General features: G+C 28.0%; 12 protein-coding genes across 12 annotated transcripts; 3 read left to right on the top strand and 9 right to left on the bottom strand. All coding sequences in view use genetic code 12, as the record gives it.

Moving 5' to 3' along the window:
• Position 1: 1 nt before the first annotated feature.
• YTM1 (Ytm1p) lies at positions 2 to 1,408 on the bottom strand (the record flags this gene model as incomplete). The annotated part of the gene is made up of 1 exon (XM_051757360.1): positions 2 to 1,408. The coding sequence occupies one exon, from the start codon at positions 1,406 to 1,408 to the stop codon at positions 2 to 4; it is 1,407 nt and encodes a 468-aa protein (XP_051614914.1).
• A 1,424-nt stretch (positions 1,409 to 2,832) lies between these two features.
• Positions 2,833 to 3,696, bottom strand: KGF55_002652 (mitochondrial 37S ribosomal protein mS23; the record flags this gene model as incomplete). The annotated part of the gene is made up of 1 exon (XM_051757359.1): positions 2,833 to 3,696. One exon carries the CDS (start codon positions 3,694 to 3,696, stop codon positions 2,833 to 2,835), a length of 864 nt encoding a protein of 287 aa, XP_051614913.1.
• A 111-nt stretch (positions 3,697 to 3,807) lies between these two features.
• On the top strand, positions 3,808 to 5,559 carry KGF55_002651 (uncharacterized protein; the record flags this gene model as incomplete). The annotated part of the gene is made up of 1 exon (XM_051757358.1): positions 3,808 to 5,559. One exon carries the CDS (start codon positions 3,808 to 3,810, stop codon positions 5,557 to 5,559), a length of 1,752 nt encoding a protein of 583 aa, XP_051614912.1.
• Positions 5,560 to 5,587: 28 nt separating this feature from the next.
• Positions 5,588 to 7,168, bottom strand: KGF55_002650 (uncharacterized protein; the record flags this gene model as incomplete). Its single annotated transcript, XM_051757357.1, has 1 exon — positions 5,588 to 7,168. One exon carries the CDS (start codon positions 7,166 to 7,168, stop codon positions 5,588 to 5,590), a length of 1,581 nt encoding a protein of 526 aa, XP_051614911.1.
• A 1,418-nt stretch (positions 7,169 to 8,586) lies between these two features.
• KGF55_002649 (uncharacterized protein) lies at positions 8,587 to 10,233 on the top strand (the record flags this gene model as incomplete). Its single annotated transcript, XM_051757356.1, has 1 exon — positions 8,587 to 10,233. The coding sequence occupies one exon, from the start codon at positions 8,587 to 8,589 to the stop codon at positions 10,231 to 10,233; it is 1,647 nt and encodes a 548-aa protein (XP_051614910.1).
• A 246-nt stretch (positions 10,234 to 10,479) lies between these two features.
• Positions 10,480 to 12,723, top strand: KGF55_002648 (phosphatidylinositol-3-phosphatase; the record flags this gene model as incomplete). The annotated part of the gene is made up of 1 exon (XM_051757355.1): positions 10,480 to 12,723. One exon carries the CDS (start codon positions 10,480 to 10,482, stop codon positions 12,721 to 12,723), a length of 2,244 nt encoding a protein of 747 aa, XP_051614909.1.
• A 334-nt stretch (positions 12,724 to 13,057) lies between these two features.
• On the bottom strand, positions 13,058 to 14,419 carry KGF55_002647 (uncharacterized protein; the record flags this gene model as incomplete). The annotated part of the gene is made up of 1 exon (XM_051757354.1): positions 13,058 to 14,419. One exon carries the CDS (start codon positions 14,417 to 14,419, stop codon positions 13,058 to 13,060), a length of 1,362 nt encoding a protein of 453 aa, XP_051614908.1.
• Positions 14,420 to 15,367: 948 nt separating this feature from the next.
• On the bottom strand, positions 15,368 to 16,205 carry RPS14B (40S ribosomal protein uS11; the record flags this gene model as incomplete). Its single annotated transcript, XM_051757352.1, has 2 exons — positions 15,368 to 15,744; positions 16,196 to 16,205. The coding sequence occupies 2 exons, from the start codon at positions 16,203 to 16,205 to the stop codon at positions 15,368 to 15,370; spliced, it is 387 nt and encodes a 128-aa protein (XP_051614907.1).
• A 422-nt stretch (positions 16,206 to 16,627) lies between these two features.
• RPS22A (40S ribosomal protein uS8) lies at positions 16,628 to 17,020 on the bottom strand (the record flags this gene model as incomplete). The annotated part of the gene is made up of 1 exon (XM_051757351.1): positions 16,628 to 17,020. One exon carries the CDS (start codon positions 17,018 to 17,020, stop codon positions 16,628 to 16,630), a length of 393 nt encoding a protein of 130 aa, XP_051614906.1.
• Positions 17,021 to 18,452: 1,432 nt separating this feature from the next.
• Positions 18,453 to 19,040, bottom strand: KGF55_002644 (uncharacterized protein; the record flags this gene model as incomplete). The annotated part of the gene is made up of 2 exons (XM_051757350.1): positions 18,453 to 18,956; positions 19,017 to 19,040. The coding sequence occupies 2 exons, from the start codon at positions 19,038 to 19,040 to the stop codon at positions 18,453 to 18,455; spliced, it is 528 nt and encodes a 175-aa protein (XP_051614905.1).
• Positions 19,041 to 19,517: 477 nt separating this feature from the next.
• KGF55_002643 (uncharacterized protein) lies at positions 19,518 to 20,609 on the bottom strand (the record flags this gene model as incomplete). Its single annotated transcript, XM_051757349.1, has 1 exon — positions 19,518 to 20,609. One exon carries the CDS (start codon positions 20,607 to 20,609, stop codon positions 19,518 to 19,520), a length of 1,092 nt encoding a protein of 363 aa, XP_051614904.1.
• Positions 20,610 to 21,180: 571 nt separating this feature from the next.
• KGF55_002642 (uncharacterized protein) lies at positions 21,181 to 23,157 on the bottom strand (the record flags this gene model as incomplete). Its single annotated transcript, XM_051757348.1, has 1 exon — positions 21,181 to 23,157. One exon carries the CDS (start codon positions 23,155 to 23,157, stop codon positions 21,181 to 21,183), a length of 1,977 nt encoding a protein of 658 aa, XP_051614903.1.
• Positions 23,158 to 24,183: the final 1,026 nt, after the last annotated feature.

The following is a 24,183-nucleotide window of genomic DNA, read 5'->3' as shown; positions in this document are numbered from 1 at the left end:
TCTAAGATATATCATTTCCTTTATTGATTTGTATTTTTTTATCTTCTCCACCACTTATTATTCCTATATCATTATCCCAACATACATCAAATATTTTTTTATTTCTTGAACCATCTTCTCTAGTTATTGTATATAATGATTTATCAGCTCTAATATCCCAAACTTTTACAGTACCATCATGTGAACTTGATGCAAACATATTGGCATTATGCGGTGACGCGCTTAATCCTACAACAAAATTTGTATGCCCAACTAACTTCGTATTAACAACCTCATTACTATTTGTGTTGGATAATCTTGGATCATGTAAATTTATATGACGAGCTGATGATCCTGTTGCAATTAAATTAACTTGTGATAATTGTAGTATAGATAATAATGAAAATCCAGTAGTTCTTGTATCTACATTTTTTGAAGTAACTAAATCCCAAGTTTTTACTGTATGATCTTGTGAAACCGAATATCCAACGGTATTATCAAATGAATCAAATATGACCCCTTCCACTGGTTCTGTATGACCCTGTAATAAACTCAATGGTGAACGACGTCTTATAGTTGAATCTTGTAGTGCCATTTTTCTTCTTTTTTTAGATGATGTGGAAACTACATTTGAATCATATTCAGGTATTTCAATCTTTGACATTTCCTTATAATTAGTTGACCAAAAACCAACATTTTTATCATACCCAGCACTCAAAATTCTTTTTGTAGATTGATTTACATCTAAATCTACTACTGGTGCTTTATGTCCTTCCAATATGGCTAAAGTTTTTCCATCCTCTATATCATCTTCATCATCAATTTGATCTATTATATCTTCATAATTTGTTTTCCACAATCTTACTTGTCTATCATTACCACTACTCACTATTCTAGTAGGTGATATCCATTTAACTGATTTTATAGGAGCTGAATGTCCAATGTATTGTTTTTCAACTTTTCCAGACATATTATAAACTCGTACTACTCCATCGTATGATCCACTTAAAATCTTTGGATCTCTTATATGCAATTGTGATTCCGTTACTGCGGGACTTAAATTATTTATTGCATCAATGGAACTAATCCAATCATCATTATTGAACGAAGCTTGGAAAGACGGTGGTAGAATAGCTCTTGTATATTCAATATTCAAAAAAGCTTCATTTGATAAACCATTTTTTGTTAAGTAATCATCTATTGAAGTTCTTAATAAATTTCCATTGATTAAAAAATTGAAAGGTATTGGTTTTCGATCTTCTGTTTCATTTATTTCGTCTTTACTAAGTAAATGGTTCACTATTTCTGATAACCCATATCTTTTTAATGATGTTGGAACGTATAATGGTGTCTCATCGACTTTTAAACTGTCATCTTGTTCATTAGTGGTGAATTTGATCTTAACCTGGTTTTTCGTATCATTAGACATGTTATTGGTTGATGTTGGTATGGTTCGAAATTAATTGGTTCACCGATCTAGATATTTTTCATTAGAGGTTTCAAAATCTCATCTCATACATAATATGATTTGATACACAAAATTGAACTTGTTGTACATTTGATTTTTTGCAGCCTATTTAAAAATTCTATAAATGCCAACGTCAGTCAATAAATCTTTTTGGCCCATTAAGTCGTGGATATATATGAGTCTGGTGATAAACTTACAAATGAGGTAGTATTATTTCAAACTCTAATGGACATATTCAATCTACCCCGTCTAAATCCAAGCAAATCGTCTTTTAACCCTCGTCTGGAAAACCTTGCAAAAAATGAACTTATATGTCTCATTATTCTTAATCCAGAACTAGCAGTTTGTAAAAAATTTAAATCAGTTTTTCTAGTTTTCATTCTATTTAAAATTGTCAGTTTATGTATTTTTGAAATTGCATAGAAATGACGTGAATATAAGCTTTTTCCATGAAATACACTAAAATCTGATATATAACCTTTGGTTATTAAATTTATTATAGCTCGTCTTATTCTTTTCCATCTTCGTGCTCTTGTTATTCTTGGTGGTGGCAAAGATCTCATTTTTTTAGTGGGTTCGTGAGCCTTGAGTTTTAGAATATAAAAGTCAAGACGTTAATGAAAAACAATGCAATCAATATAGCTTTGAGAAACAATTTGGATACTATTTATTGAATTAGAATTATAGAATCGATTGAAGTCAGGCCAAAAATTGGGGATCCAACTTATTAAATAGTTTTGCTGAAGTAGATCTCATATATCTGAAATTATTTCTTTTGATGCATTACAAAATCTTTTGCAAAGCCAAATAATTTCATTTACAATTTTGGCACATTAATCTAGATCTAGGATCTCTTAGGATCTTAGGAAGTTGAGTGGAGTGGGACTGAACTGGAACTGGTTCCAGTAACATTTGGTGATAATTTGGTAGCTTAACCCACTTAAACCAAAACGCCAATAAAATTTACAATAAAAAAAATTACTATCACAATATCAGATTGAACCATTCAAAATCATAAAAAGCAGAAAACCATGGTAGAAGCTCGTCATAATCCATGGGCCAAAAGAGATGCTTGGAGATATGAAGGTCCATTTAGTAGATATAATAGATTTAAAGGCGCATTTCCTGGTTTAGGAATTGCTATTGTTGCATTCACTATATATGTTGGAGTTGAAAAATTAGTATTTAAAAAAGATGAAAATCATGGTCATGAAGAACATCATTAGAGATTAATTGGGGTAAAGAATTTTGAGGATTTGATTTATGGTAAGGTCAGATAAATCATTGTTGATTTGTATTTATTAATAAAATGTTTAATTCGGAAAATGCAAGGGTATAGCACAGAGCTTATCACGAAGAACTTTGGATATTTATTTAAAATCTATTTACAAATCCTTAAATCCTCCTTTTTTTGATTCAACACCACTCCCTAAATCATCTTCAATATCATTATTATTCATTTTAATTAAACTTTCAAATAAACTTGTTTTATTTTTCTCTTCATCAACCATTGAACCAACAGGAGCAAAAGATTTATTTGAATTAGCTTCTAATACTTTAGTTTGTTCAGAAGCTAATGAAACCCAATCATCAATATATTTTTGTTCAATTTCTAAATTCCAATCTATATTCGTGGATTCAAATACTGCTCCATACATTATACTTTCTTCTTTTGCTATATGAGATTCCATTTCTTCTTCCATTCTTAATTTATAAAATTCAAATCTTGCTAAATCATAAGCTTCAAATATATTTTTCACATCTGGATCATTTTCTAAAATATATGTTGTTCTTTGAACTACTGATTCTCCATCTAATGGTTTATATAATTGTAACATATTACTCCAATCACATTTATTCAAAATTTCATCACCATTATTTTCTATTAAATTTTTAGGTCTTGATAATTCCCATGGATGTTGTAAATAAAAATAATTACGAATTTCATCTTGTAAAAAAGTTAATTTTGGTATTTTATGTATTTGATTATTTTTGTTTGCTGATTCTTCTTTATGTGGACGTGTTTTGAATATTTGATTTTTATTTAATGATTTCTGTTTTGGCTTTATTAATTCATTTCTTGGATCTTTTGATTCTTGTTGATAAATATATGAATTTTTTATAAGATTATGAGTTGGTGGATTTCTAGCTACTACATCGTACCATATTGGTTTATTCTTTAAGACACCTGATTGTAAGTAAGCAGACGCTCTCGCGAGCACATTAGCTGCATCAGCTTGTAATTTCATTAATGTTTGTTTGAAATTGATTGTAGTTCTTTAAAATCAATTTTTTTTTTTTTTTTTAAATTTTTCAGATCTCAGTTGTTGCATATATCACCAAAAGTAATCAAAAATGATATGAACTTACTACGACGTGCAAAAGCAATCAAGGATATTTCATTATTAGAAAAACCTATAAATGCGTTCATAAACAGAATAGATCAAGAACAGTCCAAAAACTCAGGAGCATTATTACGATGCATAGATTTATTAATTGATCAAAATCAATCAAAAATAATTAAAAAGTACAAGATACCTGATATAGATGATCCATTTGATTTAAAACAAGAAATATGGGATAATTTAAAAACTAGAAAGACAGATTTAGATCCAAAATTGATACGACGATTGAAACATGAACCACCTTTAAACAATATAAAATTCACAAAAGAATATCATAATTTCATAAAGGAATTATATCCATTAGATAATCAACCTTTCAAAACTCAAATTAAATTTTTCAATCTTGAAAATAATCATAAGAAATATGATAAAATCAATCATGAAAAATTATACAAGAAATATTTAGAATTACCAAAACCTGCACCACAATATTTACCACCATTAATTTTGAAAGATTTTAGTTCAAAATTTATATTAAATAATCAAAAATTTGCAAATAGAAATGTTATAGAAGGTCACCTCATAAAAGAAAATAAATCAGCAATTAGAAGATCAATGAGAAATGAAATTTATAGAAGAAAAGAATATCATGATATTTGTTTAAAAATTTTAAATGATGTTAAAAAAGCAGGATTTGAAATTACTGAACAAGAACAAATTAGAATGATTTATTTATCATTTTTCAAAGATAGAGATGATGTTGCAAAACATTTAAACGATTTAAACTTGTATAATTCATTCACTTTTAAGGATTATCAACTGATTTTGGAAACATTTGGCAAAAGAAATGATTTGTTGGGTGTATTACTATTTTTAGCAATTAGACATGATAAATTTGATATCATTTCTGATATACTTCCCCAAGTAGGATTAGGACATATAATTGATTTAGAAGACACTGACAATTTCAAACTAATCGATATATCATTAACTAATTTACTTGAATATTTCACTACTCATATTGACAGACCAGATCATTTTAAATATCTTTCAAGGACGATCAATTGTATAACGAAATTACCAGTGATTACAAATGAGATAATTGATCAAATTATAAAATTATTAACTAATTTTGGATTGATTAAACATGCTGAAATTTTATTTGAAACAGCATATTTCAAATATACAGGTGAGCAATCAACAATTATCTCAGAATGGCTATATATATATACACAATTGAAAAAAATCACAAATGATTCTTCCATATTTTTCAAATTATCAGCTACTCATTCATCTTTTTTACATTTAATTACAGCTTATTGTGAAAGTCAATCATTTGATAAAGTAGAACAGTTAAAGTATATAATAGATAATTTATCAACTCAACGAATGAGTACTAGATTGTATTTGGAAATTTTCAAAGGTTTGAAACAAAGAGATGATTGGGGAATTGAGGAATTAAAAATTTCGATAAAGATGTTGATAGATGATCTTGTTCCTAAGGATGAGCTGGAAATGATTTCTGAAAACATAAAGTCAGGTTTGAGAGTAAGTAATTTATTAATTGAATTAATATTCACAATTTGTGCTGATAAATTACATACACAAGGTATTTCAGTTCAAGATAAAATAAATAATTTAAAACAATTAAATTTGAAATGGTCAGATTTAACAAGGGATAAAAAAACAGGAGCTTTTGAAGCTGATAGAAATGCTTATATTAATAATGCATTTTTGAATGAAATTTATACGATAATGTTACGATAGATTACGATATTAATTAATATATATTAAATTACACTGTATTTACTGTAGGTTGTTTTCCAACAAATAAACAATTTCTAGGAGTTGAAACAATACTTTCAAAAACTAATAATATAGCTAATAATAAAGTGACTATCCCCATTAATAAAGTTGAATTCATTTCAGCAAAACTTATCATTACAATTATAATTGCAATGGGTATTCTCCATATAATTCTCCAAAATTTCAGAAAAATAAATAAACCTGGTGGATCATTACTTTTTTCAATAAATCCTAATACAAACATTGATAATAAAGATACTGTTATACCACCAGTATAATAAAATGATAGTCCATACATATTTACTTTTTCTTCTTCAGATGATGATTCAGCTCTTTCATGTAATTCTTCTGAATGATGCTGATGCTTTTTAGTACTTGTGTTTCTTTCAGCACATAATTCACCACCTGCATCAGCTGATAAAACTAATGCTGCAATTAATGGTAAATGAGCATAAACCCATAAAATTGCAGTTGTTCCACTACGTCTTAATGGATGTGTTGCTTTTCTTGAATGACTACGATATTGATATAACCAAAATAAAATATAAGCATCAGCTAATAAAAATACACCCCTTGCATAACTTCCACTAAATCCCACACCTAATGGACCTGTTGCAACAACTTTATATAAATATTCTCCAATAGCAATAGTAACAAATGTTGAAAATCTTTCTACTTCATGTTCAATATTTAAAGCAGTTGACATTGTTAATCCCATTAATCTTTTAACAAAAGGATGATAACAAAAGACAAATGTAACTTGTTCTAAAAAGAAAAACACAATCGACAAGGCAATTTTAACTCTTACTGAAACAAATATAACAGATAACCAACATAATGAAAGTACAACAATAAAAGCAGCATATAATCTTTGTTGAGGTCTATGTTCAGGTATAAAAAATGAATAAACTACCAAAGAAGCAGCTAATGATAATCGACATAACATATAAGGAACAATAGTAACAGCAGCTTTACTATAACTTTCAGTAATATCATAATGACTATTAATATATAATGTTAATAAACAAAGAATCCAAAATATATATAATTTTTGAGATAAATCTTCATTATAATAATAATTTGTAAAATCTTTTATATCAGCCCAAACTGTCCAAATAGGCATAAAAAATAAAAAATATTTTAATAATGCTAAACCATTAGCTTCTTCAGTTGCTTCTCCAGCTAAATTTGCAATTAATCCAACATATAATAAATCTAAAAATAATTCAGTTCTTGAACTACCTCTTTCACCTTTTGTTCTAAATAATATACCATCTTTAAAATAATTTAATGCATGAGGTTTTATAAACCAAACATTATCTTTTGGAGGTTTAATATATTGAAATTGAATATCACCATATTTTCTAATAAATTCATCTTCATCTTCACTATCTGTTATTTCTTGATCAATTAATGGTAAATCTTCAATTGGTGGACTATGAGATCTATGAGATCTAAAAGTTTGACTTGCATGACTTACATCTGAAGTTCGTCCTTGGCTAAGATCATTGTCATCTAAAGAATTAATGAAGTTGGACTTATTCTGACTATTCAATGAATCAGATGTCATTTTTGACTAATAAGAATTGGGTGAGTGATGCTAATTGTATAATTCCACTTCTCTAAAGCTTCAGGTGAGACATCTAGAGAGAAGAGTTCATCGAATTTAAAACAATTAAAACAATTTGTGTGAAATTAAATGAAATTTTATATTTTAGACCGGAATTATGGCAAAATTTAAATTTTGTTTAGCCTCACTTGCATTCGTTCTATACTCAATCCCATACCTAGTCTTGTGGAGTTAAAAGATTGATAAAATTTGTGGAAGTACTTCTAGAATTGAAGTATTGAGATGAGGATTCTGTCCAATTGCTAAGGAGCATAATATACTTAACAAACAGTATTTGATTTAGTATAATATTTGTATACGATTAATTAATGTATTTAACTTGCTTTTAGGGGGTTTGACAAAATTCCGAATATAACTTGTAAATCCAACACAGTCTAAAACCTACTCCAATATTTTCAGAAGAAAGTAACCAAAACACTATTGGAATTCAGCTATTTTATTATTTTTAAATCTGAATTATAATACACAGATTTAATGTTTCATGTTTCAAATTCAAGAAAAATTTTGAATGAAGGGCTTTAGCTAATTAAAAAAAAAGAAAAAAAATAATGTAGATATGTAATGAAATGTTGACACAAAATGAAAAATTGAAGAAACTTCATTTCAAGATCTAGTTTACTATCTTAATGATATTTTCATCTGTTTCACTTGAGTGAGTATTTTAATACAATCCAATTGAAATGGTATCAAATGATGATCTGATTTTCATGCTAGAATTATGGTAATCTCGATATCTCCATGTCGTTAATAACGAAGTTTTGAAGTTCCGATTCAAGTCATATGGTGAATTATATGGAGAAATAAATGTATGTTTTTTATAACTAAGTATACTTACCCCCTACTGTCAAATATTAGGAAATGCAATCCCGTTAAAAATATATATTAAAGATAGTATTTGTAGATATATCAAAGATAGTATTTATTAGATTCAACTATCATAACCATTGTATTAATCTGTTGGACTTACTTCTTTCAGACAATAGATTGTAACTACAAATTCACTTACGTGCATAATAATAAATTTTCAAATGAGACTGTATTCACAAATAATGTTAAAGATGTTAAATTAGTCTATTGATATCAGATCTACAGCGTACATATATCTAGCAGTTATGAAAAAAAGATAAGATAAGGGGTTTTTAAAATCTGTTTATTGTTACCCAACAAAATGAGATTTGATTATACTATCAACGTCAGGATCATTTCAATACTCTTCTGATAAGAGATATGGTTAAACTCTTTGACGGTGTTCATATAACCAATCATTCTTACTTTTTATATAAAGGATCAAAATGACTTCAATTAAATACAAAATGTATCTTACACCATACACTATTCAGATTCAACTATTATTGTAAATGGAAACCATAAAATCAAAAACCGAAACTTATTTACATGACGTCTTGTCAAATAGGTCTGCACCAAGACTCATCGATCCAAATCGAAATGATGGAGATGAAGCATTATTAAATCAAATTGGATATAAACAAGAATTAAGAAGACATTATTCTACTTTTGAAACATTTGGAATTGCTTTCTCAATTATGTCATTATTACCATCGATTGCATCTATTTTACCAATTTTACTTGAAAGTGGATTACTTGGATGTTGGTTAAGTTGGTTAATATCTTCAATATTTATATTACTGGTTGGATTTGGACTTTCATTTCTTGGCTCCTCAATTCCAACTTCTGGTGGCTTGTATTATTACACAAATTATTATAGTCCAGATTCAATAAGAGTTCCATTATCATTTTTTATAGGTTGTGCCAATTCATTAGGTTTAATAGCTGGGGCTTGTGGGATCAATTATGGTTTTGCAGTTCAAGTTTTATCAGCAGTATCAATACAACAGGATGGAAAATTTGAAGTAACAGATGCTAAATGTTATGGAGTTTTCGCTGCTAGTGTGATTTCCACTGTTATTGTTGCTTCATTAGCTACTAAACAATCAGCTAAATTACAAGCAGTATCTGTTTACTTGAATGTATTTTTAGTTATGTTATTTGTAATTGCTGTTCCCATTGGTTACTCAAGAAATCATAATTTTAATTCTAGAGAATTGATATTTTCAGATTTAACTAATTACAGAGATTGGCCTATTGGATGGAGTGTTTGTTTAAGTTTGTTAGGAGCTGTGTGGGTTATTGGAGCATTTGATTCAGTCATTCATTGTTCGGAAGAGTGTAAAAGCCCACAGAGGCTGACACCTATTGGAATTCTTGGCCTGATTGGTTTGTGTGGAGTGCTTGGTCTCATAATAGTTACAATTATTGTCTTGTGTGTTAAAGATGGTGATGTTGGAAGACTTTTGGAATCCAGTTCTGGTTCATGTATGGCTCAGATAATATATGATGCGTTGGGGAAGAAATGGTGTGTGGCATTTATGTCGTTGATAGCTCTTGGCCAATATTTTATGAGCGCATCCATAACCATTGTGGAAGCAAGGATGATATGGTCATTCAATAGGGATTGTCAAGGCTTCATAGCTGAATATCTCAAGTTTGTTGATCCGAAACTAAGGGTACCTGTTAGATCTACCATATTCGCTGGTGTCATTACTTTATTAATAGGATTACTTGTTTTGATTGGTCCAGCTGGTTCAAATGCTTTATTTAGTTTAGGAATATGCTCAAATAGTCTTGCATTTTTAGTTCCTATTTTATTAGTTCTTTTGCCTTATGGTAGAAAGAAGTTTATCCCTGGTCCATTCTGGTTTTATAATCCTTTATCTTATGGTATAATGGCTACAGCAGTAGCATGGTTATTATTTGTCATCATGATGTGTTTATTTCCCGATAATAAGAAAGTTGATAAGGAAACAATGAATTATACTGTTGTTATTAATGTTGGAACTTGGATTTTGTCATTACTTTATTATTTCATTTATGGTTATAAGATTTATAAAGGGCCAAAATCTAATTTGGATGATATTGAATTCCTTGATGGTACAAGTGTAGATCTAGTGGTTGAATTGTTCGAACAAAAAGAATTAAGTAAATAGATTAATAGAAATTATTTCAGTAGTAGTCCAAGTTCAAACTAAAATGTTCTATCTCTATGAAGTGACACAAAGTCGTCTCTTTATCTTGCGTACAAAATCATTAGTCTATCAAATCTAAGTTACAATTCCAAAATTCTGAACCTAATTAAATCCCACTACAACTCACTTTAGTGGGTAATTGTACATAGCATTTCATAGCATTAGTTATCCAGTCATAAATAATTTAACATACGAGTAGCACTGGATATGGAGAATGTTTTCACAGTTAACGATGTTGTGTTAAATAGAAGAGGTTCACATATACTAGGGAGATTAATATTATCATCACATCATTTGGTCTTCATCTTCACTCCCAACACTTCCAAACCTCAACCACCAAAAGAAATATGGATATGTTATCCCATAATTGAACGGATATTAAAAGCTCGTGGATCAACTTGGCTAACTAACAATTCATCAATAGTCAACAATAATTCAAATAGTTTAGAGTATAAAATTACTTCTGCTATATCATCTTCATCAGTCGGTCCAAGTCATAGTCCTAATCCACCATTAAGTAAACCACCCCAGATTGAGGGATTTGATAACTATAGAGCATCTCATATTAGACTACAATGTAAAGATTTCACGTATTTTTCATTTGATTTTAGAAATGATTTAATTTGTACTGAAGTTTTTAACAAGTTAAGTGCATTAATAAATAAAAGTAAAACAGATAATGGAATTAAATCGTTATATGCATATTCATACATTCCAAACAATATGGAAAAAATTTTGAGTATAAAAGGTTGGGATATATATAACCCAGTCGAAGAATACACCAGATTAGGATTATTGTCAAGTAATCAAAAATATTGGAGAAAAACAACAATAAATGAAGATTATAAATTTTGCCCATCTTATCCACTGATTATGATTGTGCCTGCTTCAATCACGAACAATGTTTTGAAACATGCAGGAAAATTTCGATCTAAACAAAGAATACCGGCAGTAGTATACAAGCATAAATCAAGTGTAAATGGAAATGTTATTGCAAGGTGTGCTCAACCTTTAGTTGGATTGAACTTACAAAATAGATCTATACAAGATGAGAAATTAATTGTTGAAATTTTTCATAGTCAAGAATTAGAAAGAAATACAAAGCTAAGAGAAGGCGAGGAAAGTCAAGATGGAGACACAGAATATCAAGCACAACAACCACAAAGGAATCTTTTGGTGGATTTGAGACCAATAACAAATGCAATGGCTCAACATGCATTAGGAGCAGGGACTGAGAATGTAGATAATTATAGAAATAAAAGACCAAATAAAGATGAATCAAATGATGATCTGTTCTCGAAAACATCACGTCAAGTTGATAAGATATTTTGTAATATAGATAATATTCATGTCGTTAGAGATTCATTAACCAAACTTACGACCATTTTAAATGATTTAGATAAATATGACTCAACCTTATCATCATCATATACATCACCTGCATCTTTACAACAAGCATTAACCAAGACCCAATGGTTAAATAGACTTTCTATAATTTTACAATCGGTAGATCGAATCACCAAATCAATTCACTTAAATAATACCAACGTAATCATACATTGTTCTGATGGTTGGGATAGAACGTCACAGGTTTCTGCATTAGCTCAATTATGTTTAGATCCATTTTATAGAACGACAAAGGGTTTCATGATATTGATAGAAAAAGAATGGGCTAGTTTTGGTTTCAAATTTAAAACTAGAGCTGATCATGGAGGTTGTATTGGTTCATTAATTAGAAAAGATACTACCAAACACCATCGGCCACCTCCACAACAACAAATTGAAGAAGAAACAATTGATTCAGCAAGTGAAAGTTTCCAATTAGAAAATAAATTAAATAATGAACATATTAGTATAGGAAATGGAGCAGCAGCAAGTGTCACTTCATTTTTACAAAAAGCAGCAAAAGCAGCAAGAGATATAAAAAACAGTGCTCAAAATGGATTATCGAATTACCCTGAAACAACAGACGATGCAGGTGACTTCAACGACAAACCATATCAAGTTTCCAATTCAAGTAGCATATATGGTGGGAGCAACGAAAGATCTCCAATTTTCCATCAATTTTTAGATTGTGTTTATCAAATATATCGACAAAAACCAAATAAATTTGAATTTAATACTAGATTTTTAAAAAGATTATTTTATCATTATTATTCATGTCAATATGGTTCATTTTTATGTGATTCAGAAAGAGAATCTTTAGAATTTTATAAAATTTATGATTCAACAATATCTGTATGGGATTATTTTAATTCAAGACCAAATGAATTTAAAAATCCAAATTATAATCCAAATTTAGAAGAAGATGGAGAAGTTGTTTTTTTCAATTGTTCTGATATGAGATGGTGGTTTGAATTATATGGTAGATCAGATGAAGAAATGAATGGATTATCAAATTCTTTAGATAAAAAATTTGCACAAATGACTTTTAAAAATGGGAAATCATAGATGAAGCTTTAAGAGGATGTCTCGATATTTGGAAAGTTACGATAGATGAACTAAATGCATATAATTATACATTCAATTCTACAGATTGAAATAGAAAACTAGATTGATCCGCTATTGATCTCTCTGAGTCTAACTAGATTATGGATTTAAAGAATAAATTAATTCCAATTAGCTTAATACCTTGCCATTGAAACGACTCATATGAACAGTATTCAATGTCAGAGATAAGTCAATCGAATCAAAGATCAAACAAATATCATAAAAACTAACAACTCTCAGGTTGTTAAATATATTATTTACTATCAACTATATTGCATTAATTTTATAATTTTACTTATTCATATGCATTTAATTTCGAAGGATCAAAACCTTCAGTTTTCATATGATTTTTATTATAAAATGGACTTGGATTATTCCAACCTTGTTGATCATTTGAAGTTTTATTATCTTTAACCCAACAAGCAAAAGGATAATTTGGTTGAGTTTTTAAAGGAGTTTCTTCCGTGATAATACCTTTTTCAATTTGTCTTTTTATTAATGAATCTAAATATGGAGATAATTTATCTCTTATTAATTCGAAATTTTTATATTTTAAAATATCTTCTGGACCTTCATAAAGTATCTTTTTTAATAATGATGGAATCATTGGTTCATCTTTCATTTCTTCAATTGAATAAAAAACAGGATGATTAGTAAATATAACAGCTTGAGATTTTGGTAATTTTCTTAATGTTTGTCTTTCAACTCTGACATTAAATTGTTTTGGACTTGTTTCATCAAGATTTTTAAATAATTCAGGAAATGTTTCAGGAGTATGATAAATATTATTAAATTTTAATTTTGTATCCCAAGTAATATACCAACTTGCTCTTTCAACTGGATCTTGTGGTCTTAATTTACTAAACCATCTTTCCATTGATCTTTTTAAAGATTGTTTATAATATGGAACACCAACATGAATTGCATCTAAATTTTTACCCATTTTTTCACTAACACTAAAACTTCCACCTGGGAAAGGAACAGCTCCACCTACTAAATAATATAAATTATCTTTTGGATTTTGTAAAACAACATAAAAATCTTCTTTTGCAAATTTTGAAACATAAACTAATGGTTGTTCTTTTAATGGTAATGTCATATCAATAATTTCATTTGTAATTTCATTCTTAACTATTTTACCTTCATTTTCCCAAGAACCATTATTCATTAAAGTAAATAACAATGGATATCTTACTAACATATGATCAACAACAGTTTCCATTAATTCAGTACATGCTTCTCTACCTTCAGGTAACATATCAAAATTTTGTTTACCATATTTTAATCTAATTCTTTTCTTTTCATCAATATAATGTTGATAATATTTATCCATATCTAACCAATGATTTATATCTAATTTGAAAATTGACATAGTTTGATGATATGGCCATCTAAATGGTCTCCAAGGTCTATCATCATAATTTTTAACATCTTCTGGTTTAATATATAAAGGTGTTGGTTTTTGAATTGTTTCATTTGATGCATAGCTTGATTTTGGTATTTTTGGCTTTTCTAATGATGATGTTGATGGAGATCTTTCTTTATCACTTAATGGTTTTTTATTTTTTATTATTAAAGCAAGTATTTGATCTTTTGAAAGATAAATGATTAGAAGTATACATAATGAAAATATACCTTTTTCTAATATTGTAGCCATTGTGTAAAGTGTGTTGATACTGATGACAAAGAATAAATTCAATTAAATTAAAAGGATATAAATGAATATTTAAATATTCAATAGCTGCTATTACAAAGAACAAGGAACTAGGAATCAATGTTCATATTGAGTAAAAACCTGTCAGTTTGTTTGTTTGACCTATTTCTTATGGAGTTAGATAAGATAAATGTTGTGTTACACAAAACTCATTTTTTTTTGCAGCAATTTGAAATCTGGATTTTGAAACCCAAAACGGAAAAAATTATCACAATATCTGAAACACGTTTGAAATTTTGATCTCTCCTGTTGCAACTCTATTAGTGTTTCTTGGACTTTTGTATCACAACATTATGAAACACGTAACACACACTTAAATGAATTTTATTGAACGTACACTTGTATTACTTGTGAGTTTTGAATAATACTTTAGTAAATTTTGTTCTAAAATGAATCTCAAATAATATAGCACTCTGAAATTATTCTTGCAAATTATAAGCACAATGACAATTTGAACAGTCTTGACATCAATGTTCCAGTTTCGGGAATTCTGTAATCTCAACAACTCGATCTGGCGTGCATTGACGACTATAGAATAATTGCAGGATGTACAATTTTATTTACGTTAGATTTAGTTTTCAGGTACGAATTTTGAAAACCGATCTACGAGACGAATGCTATGAAAAGCTGAAGCACCACCCGCATTAAAAAGATGGCGAGAGCTAGAATGCTTGACTATTTTACGTAATTGTATATTTTGTAATAACTAATTAACTAATTAAAGTACAAATTTGTCGTTGAGATTGTAGTATTCAACAGCCCATATAACTTGATTCGATGATATTAAATGGACACATGTGGTTGTTCTTTATGTGTATGTCGTGATTAAAATGATATTATGTGATTAAATGAGGAAAAATAATAATTATAATTGAAATGAAACAAAAAAGATTATAATCTTCTACCTCTTCTACCACCTTTTCTTCTAGTAGAATCAGATGGAACTGGAGTAACATCTTCAATTCTACCAATTCTTAAACCTGATCTAGCTAAAGCTCTTAAAGCTGATTGACCACCTGGACCTGGAGTTTTAGTTTTAGTACCACCAGTAGCTCTTAATTTAATATGAACAGCAGTTATACCAACTTCTTTACATTTAGCAGCAACATCTTGAGCAGCCAACATAGCAGCATATGGAGATGATTCATCTCTATCAGCTTTAACTTTCATACCACCAGTAACTCTGGCAATGGTTTCTTTTCCTGATAAATCAGTAACGTGGACGAATGTATCATTGAATGATGCAAAGATTCTTGCGACACCAAAAACTTGTGAACGATCTAGTAAGGATGTTAGTATTTAAAATCCAAAATTTGAATGACGGAGAATTATATGATGAAAAATTATATGATGAAGGACTGAGTTGGTAAATAGGTAACTCCGAGAAAAAAGTGTACTCCTGACGAAACCTTTTAAATTGTAAGTTGAACGTGATTGTCACTATGGTAATGGAATCTGAACTTTAAAACGTCCTAAAGAGTGATCATCATTCCGGGTACATTGAAGACGTTTTTTGCAAACCCATTTATTTAAATGTAGTTGTCTCTTTCTCGATGATATGATTGTGACTTTCGATACTTTAATACATTTGATTTTGATTTAAGTTTACTTCATCTTCTACTCAATAGTGCTCTATATGGTCCATATTACTCTCCTAATTATTTCCAAATTTCTCCATATCTCATTTCTCCAGTCTTGTAAATTATAGATTGAACATACCAGCTGACATATTTACTTTATTCGATGTGTATGATATTGATGATTTGATATCTCTTTAACGTTATGAATTTTCAGTTATTTTTTTTTGTTAGTAAATTTTCATAGTGATGCATTTGGTAGTAGGTGTATTTTAGTTAGTACATAGTTTAGTACTTCCCAGAGCGAGACTTTCTATGTAGAAAAGCTATCACGTGCATAACTTTAAGAATAGGACCCAACCCTAACCTAGAGTTCAAGTTTGTTTTAGCCATATCAAGGTACGTGAAGAGTTGATGTAAGAAGGTCTCTACATTATATGTTAATTGATTATAATGCTAAAATTAAATGTTGTTGATTTGATCTATAATACAAAACTATATTTAGTCGTAGGTTGTAAATACTAAATTGGTATGATGATGAATTGTTGTTCTTGTTCTTGATGAATTATTTAATTTAATAAACAAAACCTAAGATTTTACCAGCAACGTGTTTTCTTTTAGCTTCTTCATGATCCATAATACCAGCAGAAGTGGTTAAAATAACATAACCGAATTGTCTAGCTGGTAATAAATTATCAGTCCATCTTTCAATATCATTAATTTTAACATTAAATCTTGGTGAAATAACACCACATTTATTTAATCTACCATTTAATTGTACAACTATTTTACCTGATCTATGATCATCAATATATTCAAATTCTCCAATATATCCATGTTTTTGCATAACTGTTAAAAATCTTATAATAACTTTTGATGATGGTCTAATTAAAACTTGTCTTTTACCGGTTTTTTCGGCATTGTTGATTGCGTTTAAAGCATCTGCTAAAACTGAAGTTCTGGTCATCTTTTAATATTTAAATACTCTAACTTGATGGTATAAATTGATGAACAGGTACTTTGGTCTGTAAAAATGAAAATCTAATAATAAAAATTCTTTTGTTTCAATTGTAAATTTTCAGTCTTTGAAATTTTTCACTAGTACTACCAACTGTAAAAATGTTAACAAAATACTGTATATAAGTACAATTTACACAGCTACCAACTCAACCATAGAAAATTTCATTTTCTCTTTTCTCAATTTTTCAATTTTTAAGTTAACTTAATAAAATTTTTTACAACCTTTTAATAAAACCATCAATAGTATCAATCATTTGAAGATGCCTGTATGTACATATGAACCATTAATGAAAGTACCATTACATTGAATGAGAGCCATGAAATGGATTAAAACTCAAATAGAGGAATAGGAATAGTTATTTATGGTGATAATTTAGCACAATCAGATGGCAAAGCTTAAGCCATTTGGGGAGCAAAGTTTGAAGAATCACTATAGAAGCAGAAAATCAACAACGGTCTAATTCAATGAGTCAACTAAGGATCATTCATACTAACAAAAATTCATATAGTCTCAAAAATCATTTAGAACCAAACAAAAATTAGCTAAGGCTCAAAAACAAAATAGACCATTACCACAATGGATTAGATTAAGAACTGATAATAAAATTAGATATAATGCTAAAAGAAGACATTGGAGAAGAACTAAGTTAGGTATCTAAGCTATTTTTGGTTACTTTTCATATTTTTTTTACATCCACAACTTCTTCCATTCATCAAATCAAGTCATTTCATTTAAAAATTACCAATATTCCGTCATTCAAGCATTTATCATTAATTATAAAATAAATATAAAAAAAGGGAAAAAGTAATTGTATAAGGAAAGTTACATTTTAGTTATTTCATTGATTTTCGTATTTTGTTAGAGCAATAGTTTTGGATTGTCTTTAGAAATAGTTTGACAAGATGGATATTATAATTTATTAATATAACTTTTTAATACATTACTTTTTTTATTAAAGCATATTAGATAATATTCAAAATTTGTGTAAATTCATGAACACGTACCGTATATTCATTATTCACTCTATTACCTTGTTAGTCACAGTAGTTTTGACTTCCAGTTCTTTGAACAATTGTGGAGAGACAATAATACTTTGCGCATTTGTCAAGAGCGTTAACTCGAAGAATATCCAATAGAAGCCACATTACTCGATCGAAATTAAGAAATTAGCATGAGAAGGAAAGAAAGACTTTTTTAATCCTTTATCAGAGAAGATGAAAAACCAAAGATTGATATTATCCACGGGCTCGTGAATCAACTGTCTTTACTATTAATTAAGCGTGAATTACCTATACTTACTATTAATTAAGCGTAAGTAAATTTTCTTCACCAAATTGTTCCTTCTCTAAATTCAAATACGGATTATCTCAACATTTACTCATACTTCTTCTTCAAAAACAGTTTCAATAGGTTTTTCCATTAAAGCAGCATGAGCACCAACTCCAACAATACTTGAACCAATTAACCACATTAATGTAGAAACAGGACTTGCTAAAAATCCCAATGGAATAGCAATAATTAATAAACCAGTATATAATTGACTTGTATTTAATCTACCAAATGGTGTAACTAAATCTTCACCACCTAATTTATTTATACCTAATATACCCAAGATAACAAATCCTAAAACAAATAATAATAATAAATTTGTAACTAATGCATATATAGATAAACATAACACAATAGCTAAATAATTAGCTTGAAAATAACCTAAATTATAACTTATTCTTTGTTGTATTTCACCAAAATTTATTGGTTTACTTATTCTTCTAAAATCAAAAAATTCTTGTGGTGGTTTTAATTTTGATAATGTTTGTTGAATTGATGAAAAATCTGATTTTAATCTATCTATATTTAAACGTTCCGATAAATTATTAAATTGCTGGATTGATATGGTTAGTATCTCTTTAGTAGATCATGAAGATTATTAGGTGCAACATACTGATAAATTGATAAGGTTTGCCATGTTGAATTGATTTATTTGTGAACTTGAGGATACTATATGTGTTTTTATGTGTGTTTTTCAAAACTTTATGACAGACTAAATTATTCTCTATATCAAACCTGTATCAAATCACTCTTTACTTGTGCCTGTTAATTCTATTTTTACTTTTATTGTTGATAAAAAATAAATTTGAAATTTGAATTATTTTTTTTTTTTACGTGTTGTAATTTAACTATAGTAATTGGTAGCACGCACAACACTTTCAAGGCAATTACGAGTGAATGTTCTTGCGCCTTATTCTATTACAATTTAACAATATACAAATGAATGATTTACAATAATAGAAGTGGAATTAGATTGAATGATTGAAAATCAAGGCATAGCGTCATCAGAGTAAAGTCAGTCTAAAAAAAAACCCAAGAATAATTCAGCAATTTGTTGTATGCTCTTTTTTTATTACTATATGTTTTTCTATATTGTGGTATATTTTCCAAACTCTCACTGTATAGAATATTGAGAATAATCAACAGTAATTAAATCATTTAATGGATTACCAGCAGTATTAGAATTAGAAGTATTCCCATTTTCACCATTACCACTTTGATCACCAAAACTTTCTAATTCTCTTAATTTATCATTTATGAAATCAATTAATTTTTCAAAATTACTATTATATGTAGCATGTTCTTTTAAATTTTCAATTAATTTATATTCAATTATAATTTGATAAAATTCATCATTTAAATTATTAAGTACTAAAAACCAAATATTAATTAAATTTTCATAAATTTTTTGTTTTTTATATTGAAATTCTAAATTTTTAAAATTTGGTAATTTATGAATAAGTTTAGTTGATTCATTTAAAAATTCTAATACCGCCAAAGAATTTTCTTCATGCTTTATAGGTGGTAATATTGATAATATATAATCTTCTAAACAATTTAAAAATTCAATTAAATATGGTTTTATTCTAAGATATGAATAATCATTTTCTATATTACATTTATACGGTAAATTGTTGATTATGTTGTCAAATTTTTTGGAAAGTATTTTAATTAATTTTTTCATTGTTGGTAATGATGATATTTTTGAGATTGTATTATTTAATTCTGGATGTAAATCTATTAGTTTATGTATTAAATTTGTTAAACTTTGTTGATCTAATGTTTCAATTATTCTATTTGTTGGTAATGGTTGACCCATTATTCTTGAAGTTCTTGATTTTTTTATATGAGTGATATTATTGGTTGAAGGAGATATGGTAGTTGAAGTAGCAGGATGAAATGAAGATGAAGATGAATTATGAACTTCTGATTGAAATTGTTTGAAATCATAAGTCGGAAATTTCAGTTTCTCATCATCATTCTCGTCATCATCTAGTCTTCGTCTTTTCTTTTGCTGTTGTTGTTGTTGCTGCTGCTGCTGCTGCTGCTGCTGCTGTTGTTGTTGTTGATAATTCCCTAGATTTGATAATCTTGGTATTTGATTTAAATTAGTATAATGCAATGAAGAATATGGTGATGATGGAGTATTTGATTTATTATGTAAATTGTTATTATTATGACCCCATTGAAACCCAGTAGACATCATCTTGAATTGAAATTTGTGTCTATTATTGGTAAGCTAGTATGTTGCCTTTGAATTTGAAATTAGTGTTGAGGTTGATGAAAAAATTTTGACAAATTTGAATATGTGTAAGTGAGTGATTGAATGTCTAATCTAATACGTTTCTACTTTATTTAAAGCAAAGAATGATTGATTGATTGATGCTAATAATGCTATTGAATGTATAATGAAGTGTTTGATGATTAATGTAATCTATCTGTAGTTTAATGTTATTGTTAAGTAAATTGAATAACTTTTTTTCTCTTTGTAGATATTTTCTTACAATTAATTTCTTTTCAAAGTTGGTAGCATCTCACACCATGAATTAACCATACAGTGATAATATCTTCGTCTAATCACGATATCTTCGTCAAATGAAGTGATACAGAGAAATTATGGTGAATGAAATGGAACAGAACTTACATCATAATCCCAATTTAAAGAGTGGATGCGTTTTATATGAGAAAAAAAAAGCTTTGTACATTGTAATTGACTTTTACCCAAATCAAAATAAATAACTCTTAGTTTTAAATTTATAAAATATGTCCTCAACCCATTAATAATAATCATTACCTTCAAATTCACTATCACTAATTTGATCATCATCATCATCAAAAGCAGATTCACTTTCTAAATCATAATCAGCTTCATTAAATTCTTGAAATCTATTTCTTTTAATTTCAACATCATCAATTTCATCAATACCACCACTTCCAGAAACTTCTTTTGAATTTGTAAAACTTCCTCCATTTGCAATTTTTGAAACTAAACTTCCATTTGTTGTACCATTATGATTCTGGCTACTATTTAGACTGTTTAATTCATTTTCATTTATCTTTGCATTTTCTTCATTTTCTTCCTCTTCTTCTTCTTCTAATTCTTTTTCTTCTAATTCAATTTTCATTTCTTGTATAATATCAAAACATTCACTTAATAAAGCACATAAAGCACCTTGTCCTTCAGGTACTGTTCTATCAACAATAAATTTCCCATCTTTCTTTAAATTATCAATTGAAGCTAATTTAAATTGAAAAGGATATAACTCTCTTAAATTATTTACTCCATCAACTCTTTTTAATTCTAATAAACATCTTTTAACTGTTTGTAATTGATTATGTATTGGTGTTAAACTTTCACTTACTGGTTCACTACTTTCTAATAATTTATATATTATTGAATAACATCTTCTTAATAAATATAATATTAAAGTTTGATATTTTTTAAAAGTACCCTTTGGAGTTTGTTCAACTATTTTAATTCTTTGTTCATCAATTGATTTTAAAGTTTTTTGATAAGTATATAAATCTGTTTCTCTTAATGTCCATCTTCTTGTAACTAATAAATTATCTAAAGTTAATTTTAAATTTTGTAATGTCTTATATATATAATCATATTGTATTTTTAAATCAGATGAAACCTCTATATTAGGTTTTTCATCATTTATATTTAAATTTTTTAAATTTATTTCTTCATCATGAATCATTAAATCAGCAATTAAATTATTACAATCATCAATTAATCCATTTAATATAGCTTGTATTGAATCTAATTTATTTTCATCATTTTGAATTTGTTGACTATGAAATTTCCCATCTATTTCATCTCTTAATTTTTCAATATTTTTCAAATTTAATTTAAATTGATTTATTTTATCATTTAATTTTTCATTTGATATTGTTTTTGAATCTTCTTGAGTTACAAAATTTAATAAATTTGCTCTTATTTTAATTAATTCATGATATATTGGTTCTAAATCTGATGGTATATTTTTAAAATTATCAACTAATTGAGCATAAAGATTTTCACATTTATTTAATTTATTTCTTAATAAAGTTTCTTCAATTTGATGATTTCTTGACATTTTATAATCTTCTTCATCTTCATCATCATTATCATTTTCAAATTGATTATTTGAATTTATTAAAATATTTTTTATTTCATTTAATCTTACACCAACAGGTTTTAAATCATCCATTGTATAAACTTTACATTCTTTTAAATGAGTTAATAATTTCATTACTGCACTTAAACTCAGATAAGTAGCAGGAGCAAATTTAATTAATCCACATGTAACAAAACATAAACTTAATAATTGAAAAATATCATCTATTATTAAATCGTTACCATTTGGTAAATTTAAAGTTATACCTTTTAATTCTTCATCTTTTCTTGTTAATTTTAGGTCATTTATAACATTTAAAAATAAATCATAAATTGAATATACTTGTTTTGAATTAATATATTTATTTCTATTATTTTTTAAATCTAATAGTGATTTATATATGGAAAACAATTGTTCATATATTGGTTTTTCATATGATGGTACATGTTGTTGCTGTTGCTGTTTGTTTGATGATACGACGGAAGATGTAGTAGACGTTGGTTGTGTCGATAAATTTGATAAATTATTAGGTACTTGTAATTGTGAACTATTTATGTTTGACGTTGAATTTAACTGTAACGGGGGACTATTTATTAAACCTGATGGTGTGCCTGGTCTTGAATGAGGAGTTACTACTCCTGAATTTGTCATTAGGTCTTGGTTGTTTGCTTAAATTATGCAACTTTGGGTAAAATGTGTAATGATATTGTAAGTAGTGATTTTTAAACAAATCCTAATCTAGCTAGTAACGTATTTGGAAGTAGTGCTAGGGATATTGTTAGTGACAGTAGGTGGTATTAAATGCTCCTAAATGGTTATAACACTCTTGATCTAATGGTTAATAGTGCTTAAGTACTTAATTAACTCTACTCAATCGGTAATTTATCCCCAAACTTATAATTTTAATTAAGAACCTAATTACACGACTTTTGTACAGTAGAATGTCTGGACGACATTTAATGATTTGAAATTGTGCTACCAAAAGAGTGTCAAGTATTAATGTTCAAAAGATCCTATTGGCATGTATTTTGCACCAAATCATATTAAAAATTCGGACGGATAAGGATAACTACTATTTCATAGTAAAATCAGTCAAGGTGTTGATTCATTAAATTACAAGCATTTATTAAGATACATTTAAACTTTCTCAAATCCAATCCTGAATACACAATAAATATATTTTTACTAATCCCTCAAAATATTTAGCAAATTTTCATAAAAATTGACCCTTGACAAGTCTTATGTATAAACTAGAGAAAAAATTATATAGTTTGTTTTGGTCCTTCAAGATATTGTGCCGGATTGTTTGAAACAAAAAGAGGGTCATTCGATGACTTAGGCGATAGCTTTCTTTTTTAACCTTTCACTCTGGAACCATAAAACTGTATCAAACTGTTTCAAAATTTGACACAAAACGAATTGTTCCGATCATATTTTTTGACTTTGACGGTCAAACATAGAGTTAGTTGGACTAATGCTATTGTCTGTAGTATGCAATCTACCTTCAATCAAAATTCTTGATTAAAATAGTAATGGCCCGTAAGTGCCAATTTACTAAAATTATGTTCAAAAACTTGCACATGTATTACAACTCTATAAAGGGTCGTCAGTGCTTCAAAAAGGTCCCATCACAAATTGATTTCTTTCAATTTGCGTTGAAGAACGTTACTTGATTCT

This window comes from Candida pseudojiufengensis (genome assembly GCF_024610245.1).
Source record: "Candida pseudojiufengensis strain CBS 10847 chromosome Unknown scaffold5, whole genome shotgun sequence".
Taxonomy (NCBI): Eukaryota; Fungi; Ascomycota; class Pichiomycetes; order Serinales; family Debaryomycetaceae; genus Lodderomyces; species Lodderomyces pseudojiufengensis.
This window is presented reverse-complemented; position numbering and strand designations above follow the sequence as displayed.